Raw genomic sequence first — 22,234 nt, 5'->3', positions numbered from 1 at the left:
TGATTCAAATGAACCCAACAGGTTGCAGAGATAAATATATATTCTGTTATTATTTCTCTACCCCCTCAGTCTCTTCTCTTTTTTTCTACCGCACATGCCAATCCCATCCACAATGATGCATGATGAACTCCATATGAAAATAATCAGCTTCTTGGTGAGAAACTGTTTGAAGTGTTAACAGGATTTTTGGGAACAAATGTATGTCTGGCCAAAGGAGGTACAAGAATAAAGTAATGTGTTCTTATTCTGTTATTTCATTCTCTCAGTGTGTTCTGTGGCAGATCCATAGTCATGTGATGTACATGTGATGTCATTATGGGCTTCAACCCAGATGTAAGAGTAAAAATCACTATACTTGATTAGTTATGTCTAAAGCCATCCCAAAACACAGCATGTCATTTATTAATTTAGCTTCACTTTTTTACATGGATACAAATTATATGCAATTTATATAACTTTTTAAAATTTATTTACATCAATAATTTACATCACTAAGTTTTTCAATGTAAACATTTTCCTATAATACTCTATCTTTATTACCTGCAAATAATCTTTCTTTAGATGCCTTTACAAGGCCAACAAATAGATGACCATTCCTCTGTTTATTGGTGTAGATTTGCTTCATGCCAGGCAAAGAGACATCAGCCTAACCTCTGACTCATTGCATGATATAGGCCAATCAATTTGATTAATGCAGCTGTTCAATGTGCTATATCTTGAAATGCTTCAATTGATGCTAATTAATCCACCACATTTGTTGAATTGCATCCAGCAGAGGTGTTGGTAGTTTCCTGGTCCTATCCAATCTGTGTACACTTCCTGTAATCAGTCCATTGTTGGTATTATTCCATGATTTGCAGTTCGTACAGTTTCTATCTGACAACCATGAAAATGGATGTTTCCAAAAACTCTGGAATAATTTTGCCAGTCTGCTAACGTTTAGACCATTTTGTGTAATCAAGCAGAAAGAAGACTGAAATAAGAAGAGGATGATGACCTTAATATAAATAAAGATAGGTTAATATAAACAGGATAGCAGTGCCAAGCTGACACAATAGAATAATTTTGCGATGCTTTTTTTTCCAGCTTTGCTTTTTTCTTTTATCTGGGCAGAAGGGTTTTGCTCTTGGTCTCTTGGCACAGTTGTCTTTGGGGTTTGAAAGTCTAAATTGCTGCTATTTCTGAGCAGGAGTGGTCCAAATTGTGGCACTCTTGATTATGACTGACTGTTTCCTGTTTGATATATATCAGCTATGATGGAAACGTCTGTCCAAATTAGAAAATATAGAAATTATATAAAGCTACTCCCAGTAATGTGCAAACCCAAACATATGCCCAGTGCTGGATAGATTATCTCAATTTGCAATCCGGTACTGATTACAAATTACATGACTAAAATTTAAATCAGTAACTTAATCTCTTGGTTCATATCTTTTAGGTAATCTTAGCTGATTATTTTTGGATTATATCTGACCTTATTCTTGTTTATTTGATGTCAAATGCGTTCAAGGAAGTTAAAACATAAATTTTTTATAGAATGATGCTTAAATGCATCAATCCAAATATGAGGATTTATATGATTTTGAGTTTTACTTGCTATTTTTGTCCAAGATGGCGGAAAATTTTTGTGTGAATTATTCTTATTTAGAAGAACTATTGTCTTCCTGGGTTGATATTTATTTTTTATTTTTTTTGTCCAGATTTCCATAATCAATAATTAGTGAAGGTAACTGGATATGATGTTGACATAGTATTTCACAGCTGTACTGAACACAGTAACTTGCAGAATTATTCATCATGAGAAGGCATGGTATAATGTATATCAGCAGAAGGCTGATTTAATTAAATATATAAAATATATGTATTTTTTATTTATGGGATCAATAAATTAAGAACAATTTACTGCTTGATTAATATGTTATTGTGTAATCCATCTATAATCTGATTACATGTAATTTAAAAATGAATCAAATTACAAGGAATTCATTTTTGTAAATGTATTACGTAATCCAGAATACAGGTAATCCGATACTACCCAGCACCCTGCCTCAGGAAGAAAATGTATGTATCAGTTTCAAAATAACTTCTGTTGTTGGTCTGTGGTCCCGTTATTCACATTTTAAATTTAAATTTAAACTTGGACTAAAAACTAGCTCCAGTCTTAGTTGTCAGCAATCACCTATCCTACAGTGTACACAAAAACCATTTTATTTACTTGTTAACCAATATTACGCACCTAAGTGTTACCACACAATTCATCTCCTATATTCACTGCCATTTTAGATAGAAAAATTGAGTCTAAATTGTTTCACCTCTGTGAATAACAACTAATCGATTAATTCTGTTTGTGGCAGAATGGAGCACTGAGCCAGTTTATATCGATCCCTGAAACAGCAGATGTCCTCCCAGTGGGGTTGATACTGGTCAAGGGTCAACTGCTAGAGGTAAATAGGGTGGAACAAGTGTGGAGTGACCACACTGGGGCTCAAGTGTTGTCCTTTGACTCTTTCATCCTGTTTATAACATGTGGATTCACACAATACACAAAGTAATTAATTTACGTTCTCTAAATTAAATAAATAACTAAAATATTAGAAACTAGTGTGTTTTTATTTGATTGTGCTTCACCTCACCCCTTTTTCATTATTCCGTGAGTCCTTATGGCAGCAGTCCATCATTTTTATTTATTTGATTTGACAATCAGAATCTAGGCTGCATGAAAGCATTTGCATTGTCACACTGATCAGCCTCTAAATCCAGACTCGAGCTTCCAGTGCATTAGATAGCTGTGTGGCTCTAACGTGATTTCACGCATGCGCGAACTGTCTAAATAACGCACGTGTGCTGTGTGTCTTTAAGAGGATCGTGTCACTGCAATGGGTTGCTTCTCAATCACTACGACTTTCTGCACGAAGAACAGCTGAATACGGTCCGTTCTAGCGACTTCGCACAGCGCAAACCAATATGTTTTTTGGGCTGAAAATGAGTTAGACGTTAGAGAGATTATGTTTGAAACTTCTCGCTGTCCGGATAGATTGATTGAATGGGGATTCACTTGTCGCAGAGTAGCGAAACAATGAGGACAACAACAAACAGAGAAAGGGAGTGATCCGTATCGTTCATTTCTTTACTTAATTTCCTCTTTGGCGTTGAGAGATGATAACGGAGCTGGTGTGCGGTGCTGTGGCTTTGCTCCTTTACATGAACACACTGAGCGCAGATTTCTGCTATGATGACAGGTACAGTACTCTCTCTCTCTCTCTCTCTCTCTACCATTTCTCCATCACTTCACCTCAACATGTCATTCACACTCAATGACAGCAAAGCAAGTTATTGATATTTGCATGAATCACATACTATATGACAATTTGAATTCAAAACGGAATTATTAATAAGAAATATAATAATATTAAATCTCAAACACACTCCCTTTCTCTCACTAATACTGTTTTATGTTATAGGTTATGTTAAACACTTTTCTTTAAAGAGCCTAGTACCTGTTGGGACGGGTTACCGTTGGCATTTTATTTGCATGGGGCAGATTCAAGTTTATGAAACAGCTGATTTTATTGTATTTTATGCAGTTGCATAAGCATTGAGAAAACATTTATGTTGTGAGATATCTGATGCTTATTGTAAAATAATTCGGTTAAATTAACGCTAAAATATAGTTTTTTAAATACACTGCAAATTATTTATTACTTCTCTAAATGTAATCAGATTATTTTACCAATTACTTAATCTAAAAGTAATCACATTGCTAATTGTTTTATTTTTAAGTTACTTTCTAAATCGCTTTACTTAGAAATGTTTTTGGTTTCCTGCTCAAATTCGAAATGTCTATATTTCCTCATTCACTGTAGCACACCCTTCAGCTGTCATGGAAATGCAAAAAGACGTGCATATAAATTCATATTTTAAATGTATTATACATATTATTTTAGCGCAAGTAATGTAATTATAAGTATTTACTTTAATTGAAAGTCAGTAACTGTAATCTGATTACAAAAATGTTATGTGATGTAAATTTTGACTAAAAAGTCATTCGATTACAGTAGCTAATTACTTTGTAATCGGATACACCCAATATGTATATATTACTGTTTATATTATTTCAGTAATAGTTTAAAATGTATTGGAATATACTGTAGTAACATCAAAAGGCCACATTATGAATTAAAGTTCATCAAGAGTGGCCTTTCCAGGAGTAATGACAATACACATGCAAAGACAGAACACAATATTACCCACACAAACAATAAATACCATCAGGGTTTCATCATTTGACACTAAAATAATGGATCAGTAAACATTTACTTAACTACATAAAATATAACATGGAACACTCCAGTGTACGTAACTGATATAAAAAAAAATAAGAAGAATCATAACTATTTCCATGAAATGTAATGGGTCATGCAGAGATGCCCAATTATTGTTTTTCACCATAATTTTAACAATAGTTTGCTGTAAAAGTACCTGCTTTCTCTTGTTAAACATAATATATATATTTTTTTTGTGTTAACTATACTAGTGATGCACCGGTGTGAAGATTTTTGTCAGAAAACGATTTCAACAAAAAAACTGATAACGATACCGATATTTTGCCACTTACATAATTTTTTTATAAACTAAATATGATAACATGATGATTGCTATGAATTTTTCATATCAGCATTTTAATGCTTATTACTGATATGGAGATGGCTTTAATTTGGTCAGTAATTGGCCGATAGATATCGGCAGCCGATAGATACATCGTATCCCTAAATTATACAGTAAAATTAATACTTTTATGTCTAAAAAATATTATTTAAAATATGATAATTTTTCAGTATTTTACTGTAAAATACATGTATTTGTCTTGTTAAATATGTTATTCTTTTTTTACCATATACAGTATATTAAGGTAACGTCCTGGTAATCTATTAAACATTTTTTGAATGTAGCATTAAATTAAATTATGGGCATTTTTTGTTGTTTATAGCTTGTTTATTGCCTGTGGTTAGACGACATCAGAAGTGGTTGTCAGAGAAACTGATGTGCGTCTCCTCTTCTGTATTGAGATGCTGGTAGATCTCTGTGTATAAGAGCATTCTGTCATCCTTTATCATCAATACTTCATACATATATGATTTTTTCTGCAAAATTGTGCCTGGCATAACCTGGGTCATCTCTCTTAATGGGTTTATTGCAGCAAAATGACCCATGAAATGGTTTAGCATAGCCAATGCAACAGGAAAGTTATAATTTGTGTAAACAGCACCAGCTGCTTTTATTTTATTTTTTTAATGATCTACTTTGTGACTTGTTTTGGTCAAGTGTAGTTAAGCAGGACAGTGGAGTTGTTTGGTGAGGTGATGCAAGCAGTGTCTCCAACACTTTCTAAATGTTAAATTATGGTTTGTGACCCAGTGTTCATTTAAACCCAAGAGATACATGTGTGCTCTTGACTGCCCTCAGAATACCCAATCAGTACATTGACCCTACAGAGCCATTCATCAAATCGAACTTTGCATATAAAAGTGCATCCTTTACCTTGTCCCTGGGGTATAAGCTGCTTTAATTTGTGTTTGTGTGCAAGACACAAGCATAAGGCATAATCAAAGACTCTTGTGATTGGTTCTCTGTGACTCCAGACTCTGTTTTCTGACCATGTTTGACTGTGGTAATACACCAGCTGTTCTTGGAGCACTGAAGTGCGGTTGCAGTGGTCTTGCAGATCTCTGGGATACTGCACTGCACTCTGTCTCTGTTTTCTTAATCACGTCAAGTGTTTTTCCTTGGAACAGTATGGAGGCTTGTCCACACTCTATGCGCCAATGGTAATATTAATAAAACACAAATGTTCATTCGGCACAAAACAATTCCTGGTATGAAATGAGCAATTCAACTGAAAAGGATGTCAGACAGTCATATTTCTACTGGGGGGCTGGGGTTATTATTGCATTTTATAATGTTTGAGAGAGTCTGTCTGCAAAATTATGTGATTGTTTGCCAACTGTGCTACGTAGTAAAAGCTTTCGCTTTAAATCTGACTGTAAATTAAAAGACCTGTCTTACATGGGTTTTAAAATCTGGTTGTTCTACATACAAGGGTAGGCAGAGATAAGGTCTTATCATAGAATCATACACTCATCTAAAGGATTATTAGGAACACCTGTTCAATTTCTCATTAATGCAATGATCTAATCAACCAATCACATGGCAGTTGCTTCAATGCATTTAGGGTTGTGGTTGGTCAAGACAATCTCCTGAACTCCAAACTGAATGTCAGAATGGGAAAGCAAGGTGATTTAAGCAATTTTGAGCGTGGCATGGTTGTTGGTGCCAGACGGGCCGGTCTGAGTATTTCACAATCTGCTCAGTTACTGGGATTTTCACACACAACCATTTCTAGGGTTTACAAAGAATGGTGTGAAAAGGGAAAAACATCCAGTATGTGGCAGTCCTGTGGGCGAAAATGCCTTGTTGATGCTAGAGGTCAGAGGTGAATGGGCCGACTGATTCAAGCTGATAGAAGAGCAACTTTGCCTGAAATAACCACTTGTTACAACCGAGGTATGCAGCAAAGCATTTGTGAAGCCACAACAACCTTGAGGCGGATGGGCTACAACAGCAGAAGACCCCACCGGGTACCACTCATCTCCACTACAAATAGGAAAAAGAGGCTACAATTTGCAAGAGCTCACCAAAATTGGACAGTTGAAGACTGGAAAAATGTTGCCTGGTCTGATGAGTCTCGATTTCTGTTGAGACATTCATATGGTAGAGTCAGAATTTGGCGTAAACAGAATGAGAACATGGATCCATCATGCCTTGTTACCACTGTGCAGGCTGGTGGTGGTGGTGTAATGGTGTGGGGGATGTTTTCTTGGCACACTTTAGGCCCCTTAGTGCCAATTGGGCATTGTTTAAATGCCACGGCCTACCTGAGCATTGTTTCTGACCATGTCCATCCCTTTATGGCCACCATGTACCCATCCTCTGATGGCTACTTCCAGCAGGATAATGCACCATGTCACAAAGCTCGAATCATTTCAAATTCTTGAACATGACAATGAGTTCACTGTACTAAAATGGCCCCCACAGTCACCAGATCTCAACCCAATAGAGCATCTTTGGGATGTGGTGGAACGGGAGCTTCGTGCCCTGGATGTGCATCCCACAAATCTCCATCAACTGCAAGATGCAATCCTATGAATATGGGCCAAAATTTCTAAAGAATGCTTTCAGCACCTTGTTGAATCAATGCCACGTAGAATTAAGGCAGTTCTGAAGGCGAAAGGGGGTCAAACACAGTATTAGTATGGTGTTCCTAATAATCCTTTAGGTGAGTGTATACCTGAACAGACTGCCAGAGGCCATCGTCCACTGTTTGGTATTTGTTTTGAAAAAAATGTGCATTGTGCACAAGAAGGATGGTAGCATTTACAACTTGGACCACAGAAGGCTGGCCATTTTCCTTCATTCCTTTTATATTTTGCATCTGCAACAGTCTGTCGCCGAAGCATGTGACCCTAGAAATGGATAATGGACCTCAAGGGGGAATTACAAAGAAAACATCCCCCTCTTTTCCAGCTGTGAAACAAAATGCACATTTAACCAGTTCTGTTGAATGTGTGTTGCTGAGAAGCTACTAAAGAAACATGGATTGTATTTTATTTTGTGTGTGTGAGCATTACACAAAACCTTTAGCTGTTTTTCCATTGCTGTATTTAAATTGATGGGTGTGTGGTGCACACATGTGACTCGTCAGTGGAGAAATGGCATAGCATTTTGTGGCTTTTAGGTGGAGCATCTGATTATGCATGTGTGTGGGTGTGTGTGTGTTTTAGATGTTGTCTTTGTGATTGGTGGATGGTGTCACAGAGAGCATGTGTTTTACAGAGTATGAATTTAGCTATAGTTTCCTGACAGATAGCAATCTATGTGGACGTAACTGAAAGACAGACTATAAATGACTTAAAATATGCACAAAGCCTTGCCCTTTTTATCCTTACTTTATCCTGTCAATATTGGAAAAGACTTAAACATATTATTAAATCAAGCTTTATCATTTTATTATCTTTGCTGAGGTCCACTGATAATGTTAGTAAAGTGTCACAGGTGGACTCCAATCAAGTTGTAGAAACATCTCATCGATGATCAGTGGAAACAGGATGCACCTGAGCTCAATTTTGAATGTCATGGCAAAGGCTGTGAATACTTATGTACATGTGATTTCTTTTCGTTTTTTATTTTTAATACATTTGCAAAGATTTCAAACAAACTTCTTTCACATTGTCATTATGGGATATTGTTAGTAAAGTAATTTTCCACACTGTCTCTGGGGATCTGTCTGAAACGACCTGTGTTGGCCTAAGTGCCTCCTTAAAACATCAGTGTAAATGCCCACTGTTATGACATGCTAACATCATGCAGCCCCTCTAATACAGCCATATTTGAAACTCAATTGAAAGCGAATGAACCAGCTCCACAACATTATAAAACTAAATTTCAGGGTTTACACAATGCAATACTGTAAGCACAGCAGCGCCATTAATCAAACAGATATGACATTTGAAATATTCCAAAATATTCCGGAGCCAAGTGTTTTTAACTGCCCTATCCTTCAATAACAGTTCTTTTGCAAAACTTAAATTGTATTATCACTAGTTTACATGCAATCCACACTGATATGAGCTGAAAAGCATACAATCCATGCTGATTTGAGGTGAAAAACCACACATACATTGTTCAAAGCACAATGAAGACACACACAGAATCATCGTGCACTAAAGCCTGGAATGCATCAAACGGTCAAAGATGTCCATCTAGTGCATGTTTTCATATAGCACAGATGGGCTTTGTTGAGTAGTTTGTGCTCAAAACAAACAAAGGCAGCAGCTGAATGACAAAAAATGGCATCTCCTCTTCAGTGATGTGACTTGACACTGTATCTTTTAAAAGCAGCGCCAGATACATGAAAACTGTCAAAGATCTCTGTCTAGTGCATGTTTATATTCAGTAATAAAAAATAGTCCAGATGGTTCCCCTTTGGTGTGCAGGAATAGTTATGTCTGTCCTGCTCATTCTCTGTCTCTCTGTGTAAGAACTGAAGCACAAGTGGGGCCAAGGATGTGATGTGATGACCTAAAGTAGGTGTTGATGTTGCTGTAGAGGCAATCATGAATGAATGGACACCCAAATGATGTATGGAAGTCACTGAGTAGAGAAGAGTTCTGAAATTGACAGTGTGTTTTTGTAGTAGAGTGACATTTTATATGTCAAAAAATCAAGTAAACATTTATTTTTCATGACGACCCCTGTAGTATTGCGTTTAATTGGATTTTAAGTTGAAATAGTGAATTTATGAATGTTTCCGCTGCATGCATGAAATCAAAACAAAATATTTTCATGGTGTCAGAAATCAGACATGGGCAACATATGGCTCGTGGGCCAGATCAGGCCCTCCACATGGTTTAATGTAGCCCATGCCTCATTTATCGTAAAAGCGTTTTTTTTTTTTTTTTTCATTTGATATTTTAGATAACTTGCATTTGGACCTAACGTGTCTCCACAAGCGTTTAACATGCTCAGGGTTGCCAGATAAGAGACGCAACAACCCCAGTTTAAGATTTATACTTGCGCAAATTAGAAATAGTCTAAAATTTTTCTATCTCTTGCTTTCCCCTTTGAACAAACTTAGCGATCTGTAGTGCAATATTCTGCTCAAGGAAAAGTGTTATACGGCTACTCTGTGTCCATTCTTGAGGCTGCTTGTAATGTTTGCTGCTACTTGGCAGGTAAACCTTCTCAGTGATTAAATTAAATATACAGTGCATCCGGAAAGTATTCACAGCACTTCACTTTTTCACATTATGTTATGTTACAGCCTTATTCCAAAATTGATTAAATTCATTATTTTCCTCAAAATTCTACAAAAAAATACCCCATAATGACAACGTGAAAGAAGTTTGTTTGAAATCTTTGCAAACTGATAACAAAAAAAATGAAGAAAAAAAAAAAAAAATCACATATTCTGTATATATCACATAAAGGCTGTGAAGTATTCAGAATATACAGCCTTTGCTCAATACTTTGTTGAAGCACCTTTGTTAACAATTACAGCCTCAAGTCTTTTTGAGTATGATGCTACAAGTCTGGCACACCTATTTTTGGGCAGTTTCTCCAATTCTTCTTTGCAGGACCTCTCAAGCTCCATCAGGTTGGATCAGGAGCGTCGGTGCACAGACATTTTTAGATCTCTCCAGAGATCTTCAATCGGGTTCAAGTCTGGGATCTGGCTGGGCCACTCAAAGAAATTCAAAGAGTTGTCCCATAGCCACTCCTTTGTTATTTTGGCTGTGTGCTGTGTGCTGTGTGCTTCCTGTTGGAAGATGAACCTCACAGCATGATGCTGCCACCACCATGCTTCACTGTAGGGATGTATTGGCCAGGTGATGAGCGGTGCCTGGCTTCCTCCAGACATGACGCTTGCCATTCAGGCCAAAGAGTTCAATCTTTGAATCATCAGACCAGAGAATTTTGTTTCTCATTGTCAGAGTCCTTCAGATGCCTTTTGGCAAACTCTAGGCAGGCTGTCTTGTGCCTTTTACTGAGGTGTGGCTTCCGTCTGGCCACTATACCATACAGGCCTGATTGGTGGAGTGCTGTAGAGATGGTTGTTCTTCTGGACGTTTATCCTCTCTCCCCAGAGAAACGCTGGAGCTCTGTCAGAGTGACCATCGGGTTCTTGGTCACCGCCCTGACTAAGGCCCTTCTCACCCAATAACTCAGTTTGGCCGGGCAGCCAGCTCTAGGAAGAGTCCTGGTGGTTCCAAACTTCCATTTACGGATGATGGAGGCCACTATGCTCATTGGGACCTTCAATGCTGCATTTTTCTGTACCCTTCCCCAGATCTGTGGCTCTATACAATCCTGTCTCAGAGGTCTACAGACAATTCCTTGGTCTTCATGGCTTGGTTTGTGCTCTGACATGCACTGTTAACTGTGGGACCTTATATAGACAGGTGTGTGCCTTTCCAAATCATGTCCAACTGAATTTATCACAGGTGGACTCCAATCAAGTTGTAGAAACATCTCATCGATGATCAGTGGAAACAGGATGCACCTGAGCTCAATTTTGAATGTCATGGCAAAGGCTGTGAATACTTATGTACATGTGATTTCTTTTCGTTTTTTATTTTAAAAACATTTGAAAAGATTTCAAACAAACTTCTTTCACGTTGTCATTATGGGATATTGTTTGTAGAATTTTGAGGAAAATAATGAATTTAATAAATTTTGGAATAAGGCTGTAACATAACGAAATGTGGAAAAGTGCTATGAATACTTTCCAGATGCACTGTAAAAGTAGATCTCTGCATCATTGACATGCAAGCCAGAGACGAATCTGTATATGTATTTTTTTATTTGTGCAATTTAGAAATGTTGAAGTTTCTTCACACCTGTATGTTAATTTAACTCTTGCAGTAATCATTTATCATAGTCATGCAGCCAGGGTTATTCAGTTGTGTGCTGATAGTCAAACCATCGAGGAGACCCGCATCATGACCCTTTTAGTAGGTAAACGGGTAATGTTTTAGAAAAAAATATGTAAACTCGTCCGCTTTGTGACAAATATTATAATTTCTATAAAAAAAATATTTTTTTAATTATTAAAACAGACCCCTGATGTAGAGACTGTTAAATTGAATAATAAATTAACAGGGAAGTAGAGATGGTAAAATAAATTTATAAGCTCAGCCATTATTCAGTTTTTTTAATGCCTGATAGAAAAGTATCTACATTTGAAGAGCAATACAATACAATACTTTAGGCAATTGCAGAATAGACCCATTAGTCACAGATACACTTCAGAGAATTGAGTACACGACTATTTCTGGGCTTAAAAGATACAAAATCTAAATCAATGCAGAACATTGTATCTCAAAAGGAATACAATATGGACGCCTAACATAGTGATTTTACTCTTTGCATTAAGTACTGTAATGTTTGTTGCAAAGACACTTCTTATCATATGCTGTAATTCAGACCCAATTGTTGTGGAACAGAAAGCGAGGGAGAAAGGGATTTAAAGAGGGTAATTTGAGATGTTTGGAAGCATTAGAGAGTGGTTTAACCACAGAGTCCCGAAAATGCATCACAGAGATGATGTATTTTTATGAAGGAGAGGCAGATGGGCTTCATCAAGAGCACCAGCATTTCTGGTGCTTTTCAGAATAATTGTGAGTGTTTTTTGGTAACAGAGTGAGAGAGGGAGAGAGAGAGAAAGTGGCAGAGGAAAAAAATTTGCAGAGTGGGTAACTGGACATCGTAGATACTGAGAAATAGAGGTTGGATTTGTTGCCATGGATATAGCAATTTTATAAAAGACTCTGCATTTCCCCCTCGACCCCTAATGTGCTCTATTATTCCACCAATGCAGAACACATGTACGTTTTTAGCTTTAAAAGCAGCGGCCCTATTGATGTATGCACATGCTCCGTGGGAGTGTGTGTTGGGGGTCGAAGTCTTGATTACTTGCAGATTTGCACTGGTTAGATTTCTGTGCCCAATTTTGAGGAGCTGTCAGCAAACTGGCATGTTTTAACCTTGAAAATCAGGATGAAAACCCTCATGTATTAGCCCATGACACCAGCCTCCCTGGCGAACAATCTTGGAGGGATATTTCAGGGTAGAGTTTCTTGAAGGAGGAGGATATCGCTCTGTTCGTCACTGAGCTGGTCTTGGTTTGGATATTCTGTCATGGGATCTGGCCTTTTGTTCCCAGAAACATGACAAAATAATGGTTCTTTAATAGGAAAGGACATTAGCTCCTGTAAGAAGTTACCTCCTATGAGGTAACTTTTGGAAACAAGAACCCCTTGACTGAAGTGTCCAGAAGTACATTCACTCATAGAAATCGTACCAGCATAGGATCAAAGGAATCTGCTGAGCAGTTACTGAATTATGGGGTGTTCACACATGATGACAATTTCAGCCCTAAAGTCTTGCAGAGTTGAGGCATAGCTTCCCATCTAGGTTAATATTCAACAGACATCAGCATTTGTTTGCTTATGGATACAACAGAAAGAAACTGTACAAATATTTTAAATGTATGTGAATATACGTTACCGGCAAGTCTGCCTGCAAGTTCCCTGAGTTCATGGCCATAGTATAGTCAACAAATAAACCAACATTTATGAGAGCCTTGTCTGCACTGGTGTCACATTGCACTGGCATCTGCTTTCTCAAAAACATAGGTTGGCATAAAAACTTGCCTCAGTAGGGGGAAATTCAAGCCCCCAAGGATTACACACTTTCTTAACTGTTTGCTGTTTGTGTGATCATAATGACTCATTGTGTATCATCTTTCGGTAGCTCCCGCTCTCAGCGATCTCTCACTTTTTTCTCTCTCTGCCACCTCCTGTCTTTGTCTTCCTCTTTCTTTTGTTCTCTGTCAGTCTGTGCATCACCAGCAGCTTCAAGACATTTTACAACCAGAGGAACAGGGGAAAGAGTTATCCATTCTCAATGTCAGACAACTCTATTGGAAAAAAAATTTAATCCTCAAATGATTTGATGCCTTTTGCTGCAAGTATATTAATAACAGCCATCCTCCTAATGTGCTTGTGTTGAGCTCTGTGTGTGCATTGGTGGATATAGAGAAGCCCCTGAACATGGTGTCATGCTGTGATGATTAGGTGTCTTGGTTGTCAGGTTAATCATGGGTGATTATGGTGTCTGCTGATCTGTGATCCTGGTCATCTGTTCAGAGGGAACACAATGAGGTGTACTAGTAAGAGCCACTCCAAATCCTGTCCTATGGTGTGTTAATAGGGTGTGTTCACACTTGGCAGGTTTGGTTCAATTAAAATGAACTCTGGTGCGATTTCTCTGTTAGTGCGGTTCATTTGAACAAGTGTGAACGCTGTCACCAGAACCTTGGTGCGCACTAAACACTGAACCGAGACCACCTGAAAAGTGGGTCTCGGTCCGCTTCCAAACGAACTCTGGTATGGTTCGATTGATATATGAATGCAACATGGACCAAAGACGTCTAAACGAATCAAAAACAGGAAGTAATTTGCCTAATACTGACCTTAAGCATACCTGGTTCTTCTCATTATAGGAGCTATGTTTCCCATTACGGTTCGGTACTGGCGTCGGAAGAGCCCATCAGCTGTCCTTGCAGCATATCTTCCTTTGTGTGTACAAACAGAGGAATTCCTGGCATTGTTTTGACTCCTTTATACATTTTTATTAACTCTTTGTTTGTTCTCAGCTGGTAAAAATACCACCATATATACATATATACAGTACATCCAACGAGCGCATTTCGCCATCATTGTTGACGATGTTCGGTAAGTTCTGTAAAAAAATATACGTCATAAAAACTGTCCAATCAGGTAGTGACGTTTCCCTGAAGCCTTTGGTTTTGTATCTTTAGGTTCAGTGTTAAAAATGCCAATGTGAATGCTAAACGATCCAGGACTAAATGTATCATTTTCAATATTGGCCCGGACCAAGAGAACCAAACTACAAGTGTGAACACACCCGTAATCTTTGTGCTGTTTTACTTCCAAACAAGCAAATGTGGCTCTCCAAAAAATTCTGTTTAAATGGTTTAGCCTATATTGTTCTTAATTTCCTCATTCAAAATTTTGTTTACCCTGAATCCACAATATTCTCAGTGAGTCCAATGTATTTCGCTAGGTGGGCAGAATTTCCCGTTGGCTAGCGGAATTGCGATTGGTTAGCGTTTTGTGTGTAGCCGGTCTCTGCTTCCTTGCATGTCATGTGGTGTGAGCAGTTATCCTAATAATAAAGCAAAACTAAAGTTTTATCGTAAACAGCAATTTTATGATAAGAAACAACTCTTAAGCACAGCGCTCCAGTCCCAGGTGCTGCTGCTTCTATTAGCTGCCTACAGAAGGATTGACTTAGAAGCATCTGTTTGAAAAAGCTTCGGAATAATTTGTTTGTGTACTCTTTTTCACTTTATTGGCAAGAAGTCAACAGCAGGTATTACTTATATTGTCCACCGTTATGGTCCGGCTACGATAGACGTCCAGAAAAGGAGCACAATAAATTACATATACGATAGCATTATTGTGCTAAATGGTGTGCGTACATGCGCTGAAATTTCATTCGAAATTTTGAGTTTCTAATAAGTGTCTGCCTTTGTGAATGCTTCATGAATTGAAATGGCATAATTACGGAGTATAAAAAGGAATGCTGTTTTTCCTGAACTGTCTGTGAGAAGTGATGATGTTTTCAACTATTTTCATGCTGTGATGCTAAATGGATAAATTCTACAGTGAAAGATAATAATTATTAGATGAGACATGTACAGCATTGAGATGTTTTATCACGTTTGAAATTAATTGTATTCTGATTATCCTCTTTCATGCGTTTTTTTCCTGCCTCCAATTCACTTTCTTCTTTGCTGAATGTGAATGTCTTCACTTAAGGGGAAAAGGTGATTTGGAAAACCACGAACTTTAATTCAGTATCAATAAAATATATTTGTACATTGGTTTTAATGATACATACTGTTTTATATTTTCTTTACAGAGAACATTGAACTTTTGAGTACAATGTTTATAATATATGTCCAAATAAATGTTTATTTGTATTCCATGTAGTTATTTTTGTACTGTTCAGTTTATTGTGTGGCTGCTAAGACATCGTTATTTCCTACACAAGAACAATAAATTAAATCTTATCAACATGATCAGTTTTTCAGTCAACATTAAAACATTTAATGTAGGTTATAGCTTTTAGATACGGTGATTTAAGTATGAAAATTAACAATTATAAAACTAGATTGACATTACTACACATTCATCTCCCACAAAATAATTGTATTTAATACAAAAAATGACAGCATGAAAATATAATTGCCTGAATTATGCAATGCATGAGCAACCTGCTGTCTGGACCTCTCCTGTATCTGCAGTAAGTACATAATCTCGATACAACAAACTCTTCAGGTTCTGACTAGACTCAATATATGCTTTAAAATAAACATAATTATCTACAGTTCTCAAAACATGTCCAATTTTACAGCTGTGAAGGCGCTAATAGGCTATATAGCATGTAAGGTTAGTCTGATCAGGTTCTTCCATCAAAGGATAAAGACTCAACAAAATAACTCAAATGCTTCTATTTGCGATATTTGGCGATCATTCTGAAATCTATAATCATTAACAGATAGGTGAGGAAGACCAATATTGCCTCGCTATAATTCTGTGATCATATGTTCTCGAGTTTCTGTCCTTTTTAATTCTGCGTTAGTACATAACATAACGATTGTTTAACCGGATGTTCCGCCCACATTGCCCGCAAAGTCAATAAACAAGGCAGCTTATGATGCATTTTTAAAGTGGAGAGTTTAGCTTTATCTGTGCTTGACATTATTCATGCCACAGGTGTATACTGCCAATGCTACCTTCAGCACAAATAGAACCCCTCATTTTGTCTTTTTGGATGGATGTTATAAATTACTTTAAATTAACTACAAAGATTTAGTTAATGTTCACATTAACCATCAGTGATCTCAGTGTTCAGTGGCATGATTGTTGGTGCCACACTGGTTGGTTTGAGTATTTCTGTCACTGTTGATCTCTTCAGATTTTCACACACAAATATCTCTAAAGCAGGGGTAGCCAACCCTGCTCCTGGAGAGAAACCTCACCGCAGAGTTCAGATCCAACCCAATCAACAACACCTAAACCTGCTTATCAAAGTCTTTAGGATTACTTGAAATTTACAGGCAGGTGTGTTGGAGCAGGGATGGATCTGAACTCTGCAGGAAGGCAGTTCTCAAGGAGCAGGGTTGGCTACCCCTCTAGAATTTACTCAGAATGGTGCCAAATACAAAAACATCCAGTGAGCGGCAGTTCTGCCGAAGGTAAAGCCTTGTTGATGAGAGAGGTCAATGGAGAATGGCCAGACTGGTTCGAGCTGAAAGGCTACGGTAACTCAGATGACCCCTCTGTACAATTGTAGTGAGCAGAATATTATCTCAGAATGCACAACATTTTGAAATTTGAGGCGGATGGATTTCAGCAGAAGACCACATTGGGCACTTATTAGGACCATACTGGAGACTTTTCCTCTGATTACGCAAAAATCTTAGCTTGTATAGCTAATGCGTATGTGTGTTGTCAAGTTATTTGACAGGCAATGTCTGTATCTAAAAGTTGATTGGCTCTTTTACCTCTAAGGCGGGACTTTATTTCTATATCCGTTGACTGTTGGGCAGTCCAATTTCTCCCATTCATTTTAAAATATTTGGCCAGTTCCACCTCGCTCTTAAATTACTTGAATATACTGTATTTCTAGGTCATTATTGCTGGTTTACTAATTTGAGGGGATGATTTTTATATCCTCTCTTTATTAAAAGAAAAGAAAACCAGACGGAAAGGAATTATTATGTTTTTGAAAGGACTTCAAGTTTCTCACACCTGTACCCCTCCAGAGGAGAGCCTAGCAGTCTAGATTAATGCATTTCCCATTACAGACCCTCAGTATTTTCTTTAGGTGGGATAGGACATTGGTTTTAAGGTCTAATTACTTAGCCTATATACATTCCTTTTTTTTAAGATCTAGGCCTACTACTAGCAATTTTAGGCCTATTAGGTTTCAATGACAAATAGAAAAGTTATTGTGAATACAACATGGATTCATCAATATGAATATCTTTGAGGATTTTAACCACCTTAGAAACCAAGGGAACAAAGTGTCTAAAAAAAATCATTTTGGCATATTTAACCTTGCCTGACAAAGATTTATCTATCATTTTATATGTTGAACCTGTATAACATCACTCGACCTATTAAATAAACTTTGTATGTACTGTTGGGAGGGGGGCATCAGTACTTTGTACTCCAACTTTGTTCCGCCCAGAGCAATGAGACATAATCATTAATCACATCCAGGTCATATTTCATTCCTATTTAAATTATTTGCGGTCTGTGATTCATCAGGAGTCCGGAAACAGTCTGTTTGCTTTTCCTGTTTCTCCTGATAAGACCTGGATAGAGAGCATTTTGCCTACCTTGTAAAGAAAGATCGCTGCGATATGAGGACTTGTTGAGGTCCGCTGTCTGCACTGCTCTCATTGCTATGCAAAGCTATTACCGGTCAAATTATACAGTTAATTTATGGTTCATTTGGAGGGTGTGCATGTGCTCTTGTGAGAAATGGAAATGTGACATGACAGACAATGGGGACCTGCATTTTCTCTCCAATTATTTGTCAGGAGATTCTCTGTTAATATGGCATTAATTATGGCTATTGTTCATGTCTGTGAGACGGGGTTCGAAATTAACACCCGCCAAATGCTGGTTCCCAAAGAAAGTATTCTTTTGATCTGGTTCCTTTTAGTGAATTAACAACTACAGCGCTAACAATGTTGTCCAATTCCCAAATGAACGACTCGATGAGCCTGCTCTTTTTAGTGACTCAAAGAATCATTTGGAGCTGTCTGAATTAACTCACTCCAGATAAACCAAGAACTGTTTCTATGTTATGTGTACTTAAGGCTCAGGAGACTCATGAGAGTTACTTACTGGTTGTAATAATAATAAAAAAAATGGTCTGGGTAAGAAATCTGACTTGTTGGAAAACATTCTCATCTACGAGCCACATTGGATGGTGGGCTAAAAAGTCAATTTCAGACCCTGCTGTGATTTAATAAAATTTAAATTGCTCTGCTTAGCTGTTGAGCTGCTTGTCTGTGGTGATTTTCTAGGATACAGTTCAATGGAGAAAATCGTCTGAGTCATCTAAAGCTGCTGAGCACTTTATTAGGAACACCATGGTCCTAATATTGCCAGACGTAGTCTTCTGCTGTTGTAGCCCATCCGCCTCAAGGTTTAACATGTTGTGAATTCTGATATGTTATTTTGCTCACTACAATTGCACAGAGTGGTTATCTGCATTACCATAGCCTTTCTGTCAGCTCGAACCAGTCTGATCATTCTGTGTTGATCTTGCTCAAAAACCGACTTCCTGTTCCGGTTGCTGCCAGCACGCTGCACGAGTCTGTGTTTGTAGCCTGCTAGCCTGGTTAGCATTGCTAATTCTTGCTTATTCACATTCATCATTTAATCCTTTTTGCCATTTTACCGTGTGCTTCGAGTTTTTCTTCTTTTCTACTGTTTCAACTGTGTGTATATTGCCACGCGCACCCGTTTCTCGTTTTTTATTTTTTCCGCTTGACTACATCTCGCGTCTCGACTGCATGCATTCATTTTCTCCACTGTGTTTTACTTGGATTATTGCATCAATCACAAACATCTGCTGATTAGGAACCACATCGATCTCAAACCCTCACCACTGCAAGAACAACCATAACATCAACAACAACAAACAATTGCGGTAAGTCATGGTATCCGCTCATGTTATTTCTTCTTGCATTGCATGCCACATGTTTACTATAGCTGCTTCTGTCAGCAGTGAGGGATTTACATGTGATAAATGTTAGGAATTAGTCAGGCTGACGGAGAAGATTAATGAGTTGGAGACATGCATCTGAACGCTAGTGGAGGTCAGTGAGAAAGATAAGATGGTTGATACTGTTTCAGATGCGGGTATAACAGTGAGCAACACACACACACTTTGGTTCCGGCTGAAGAGCTCCGGCAGCAGGGCGTTTGGGTGACGTCTCTGCGGCATACTCGTTCAGCAAAGTGACGCCACTCTCCCATTCCTGTTAGGGTTTCCAATCATTTTCCCAGCCTTAATAATTGGTGATTCTATTGTAAGGAATGTGAAAATAGAGACTCCAGCCACTAGTGTTAAATGCATTTCGGGGGCTCGGACATCTGACATCAGATCAAATTTACAAGTGCTGGCTAATGCTAAACATAGATTTTCTAAAATTGTTAATCATGTCGGCACTGTGGGAGATCACTAAAGATAATGTTAAAGAGGTGTGTGAACTTGCAAAAACGATGTCAGACACTGTAATATGCTCTGGCCCCCTCCCAGCTCAATGTGGTAATGAGGAATATAGTAGATTAGTGTCACTATTAATGTCTGACTGGTGTCTGAAGAATAGCATAGGATTTATATGGAAGAGTTTTTGGGGGTAGAACTGACCTGCTAAAGAGAGAAAGACTTTATCCCTCCAAGGAAGGTGCTGCTCTTCTCTCATGTAATTTGGCTACAAGTCTTAATAGTGATAGTATTTGAATAACTGGGGCCCAGCACAGGAAGCAGAAAAATGGTTAATCTGAACGTCTGCTAGCTGCCTTGAGATGTCATGTAGGTCACATAAACTACAACATAGAGAATGTATCACCTAAATATTATATAGAGACTGTGTCTGTTCCCTGAACTATCAAACACAGACCCCTTACTAAATAATTTGGAACAAAATTAAGGTTAAACTTGGAAAAAAACAACAAAAAAAAAACATTGAAGATAATTATCATATAAAGGTAGGACTGCTAAACATTGGGTCTACAAAAGCACTAATTGTAAATAAAGCTACTACAGATCATAGTTTGGATGCACTCTGTTTGAATGAAACCTGGCTTAAACTGGATGAATATATTCGTTTAAATGAATCTACTCCCCCAGGTTATGGTTATAATCATGAGCCTTGTCTGAAGGGTCGAGGTGGATGTGTTGGTACAATTTACAGTGACGTTTTTGGTGTTACTCAGAGGACAGGATAGAAGTTTAAGTCTTTTGACAATAATGCTTAATGTGACATCGTCAAATATAAAAAAACTAAATTCTGTCATCTTTTGCCCTTGCTACAGTACAGTATATAGATCACCCAGGCCATACTCTGGTTTCCATGGTGGATTTGCACATTTCCTATCAGATCTAGTGGTTAATGTAGACAGAGTTTTAATTGTTGGTGACTTCAACATTTACATAGAAAATGCATACGACACATTGGGATTAGCATTTATCGATATTCTCAACTCTCTCGGAGTCAGACAAAATGTGACAGGACCAACTCATCACCATAACCATACGCTAGATTTAATTTTGTCATATGGAGTTGATGTTGATACTATAGAAATTCTACCACTGAGCGATGATGTCTCAGATCATTACCTCGTCTCTTGTTTGCTGCAATCAGCTAATGTCACAATACACACCACGCTATTGTTCAGGTAGAACTATTCTTTTGACCACTAAAGATGGCTTCACTAATAATCTTCCAGAATTGTCTCAAATACACTGTAAGCCAAAAAGTCTAGAAGAACTCAATGTAATAACAGAAAATATAAATACAGTCATCTCTAGCACTCTTGATAGTGTCACCCCCTACAATTGAATGAAAATGAAAGAAAATAGCCCAGCACTGTGGTACAATGATCACACTCATGCTCTCAAGAGAGCAGAAAATGGAGCGCAAGAAAATGGACCGCAAGTGGAAGAATACAAAATTAAAGGTATTTTGCGGTGCATGGAAGGATAGTGTCTGCGGCTTCAGACAGGTACTAAAAGCTACCTGGTCATCATATTTTAGCAAACTCATAGAAAATAACCACAACAATCCAAGGTGTTTTTCAGTATTGTGGCTAAATTGATTAGGAATAAAACATCGACTGAACCAGATATTCCGTCGCAGCTCAATAGTAATGACTTCATGAATTTCTTTACTGATAAAATTTAAATAATCAGAAATAAAACTGGAACTATGAAATCAACTGTCACAGCACCTCAGAAAAAAGTGTCTTGTAATTTCTCACAAGCATTTTCAATCCTTCAGTCATAGGTCATGAAGAGCTAACAAAACTTTAAAATCAAATCCACAACATGTATGTTAGATCCAATACCAACTAAGCTCTTAAAAGAGGTATTCCCTGTAATCTCAGAACTTATTCTTAATTTTATTCACTCCTCGTTATCCTTATGACATGTCCCAAGAAATTTTAAAATGGCTGTTGTGGCATTAATTAAGAAGCCACAGCTTGATCCTGGAGAATTTGTTAATTTTAGACCGATTTCAAATCTACCATTTGTGTTGAAAATACAAGAAAATGTAGTGTCCTCCCAACTGTGTACATTTCTACAGAGAAATGGTATACATGAACAATTTCAGTCAGGATTTAGTCCCCATCACAGTACAGAAACTGCACTTATCTGAGTTACAAATGACTTGCTCTTATCATCTGATCACAGCTACATTTCTCTTCTAGTGCTTTTAGATCTTAGTGCTGAATTTGACACGATAGATCATGAAATTCTTTTAAATAGACTGGAGAATTGT

General features: G+C 37.6%; 1 protein-coding gene across 1 annotated transcript in view; it reads left to right on the top strand.

The window, feature by feature from the left end:
• The first annotated feature begins 2,834 nt into the window (after positions 1 to 2,834).
• LOC127637393 (protein O-mannosyl-transferase TMTC2-like) overlaps positions 2,835 to 22,234 on the top strand; it is a 50,566-nt gene continuing 31,166 nt past the window's right edge. The window contains exon 1 of the mRNA XM_052118425.1: positions 2,835 to 3,239. Coding sequence (XP_051974385.1) covers positions 3,157 to 3,239 — 83 coding nt within the window. The 5' untranslated portion in view covers positions 2,835 to 3,156. The remainder of the gene's footprint in view (positions 3,240 to 22,234) is intronic.

The sequence above is a fragment of the Xyrauchen texanus genome, chromosome 45 (assembly GCF_025860055.1).
Source record: "Xyrauchen texanus isolate HMW12.3.18 chromosome 45, RBS_HiC_50CHRs, whole genome shotgun sequence".
Classification (NCBI taxonomy): domain Eukaryota; kingdom Metazoa; phylum Chordata; class Actinopteri; order Cypriniformes; family Catostomidae; genus Xyrauchen; species Xyrauchen texanus.
The sequence above is the reverse complement of the archived record's forward strand: the minus strand, read 5'-3'. Positions and strand labels throughout refer to the sequence as shown.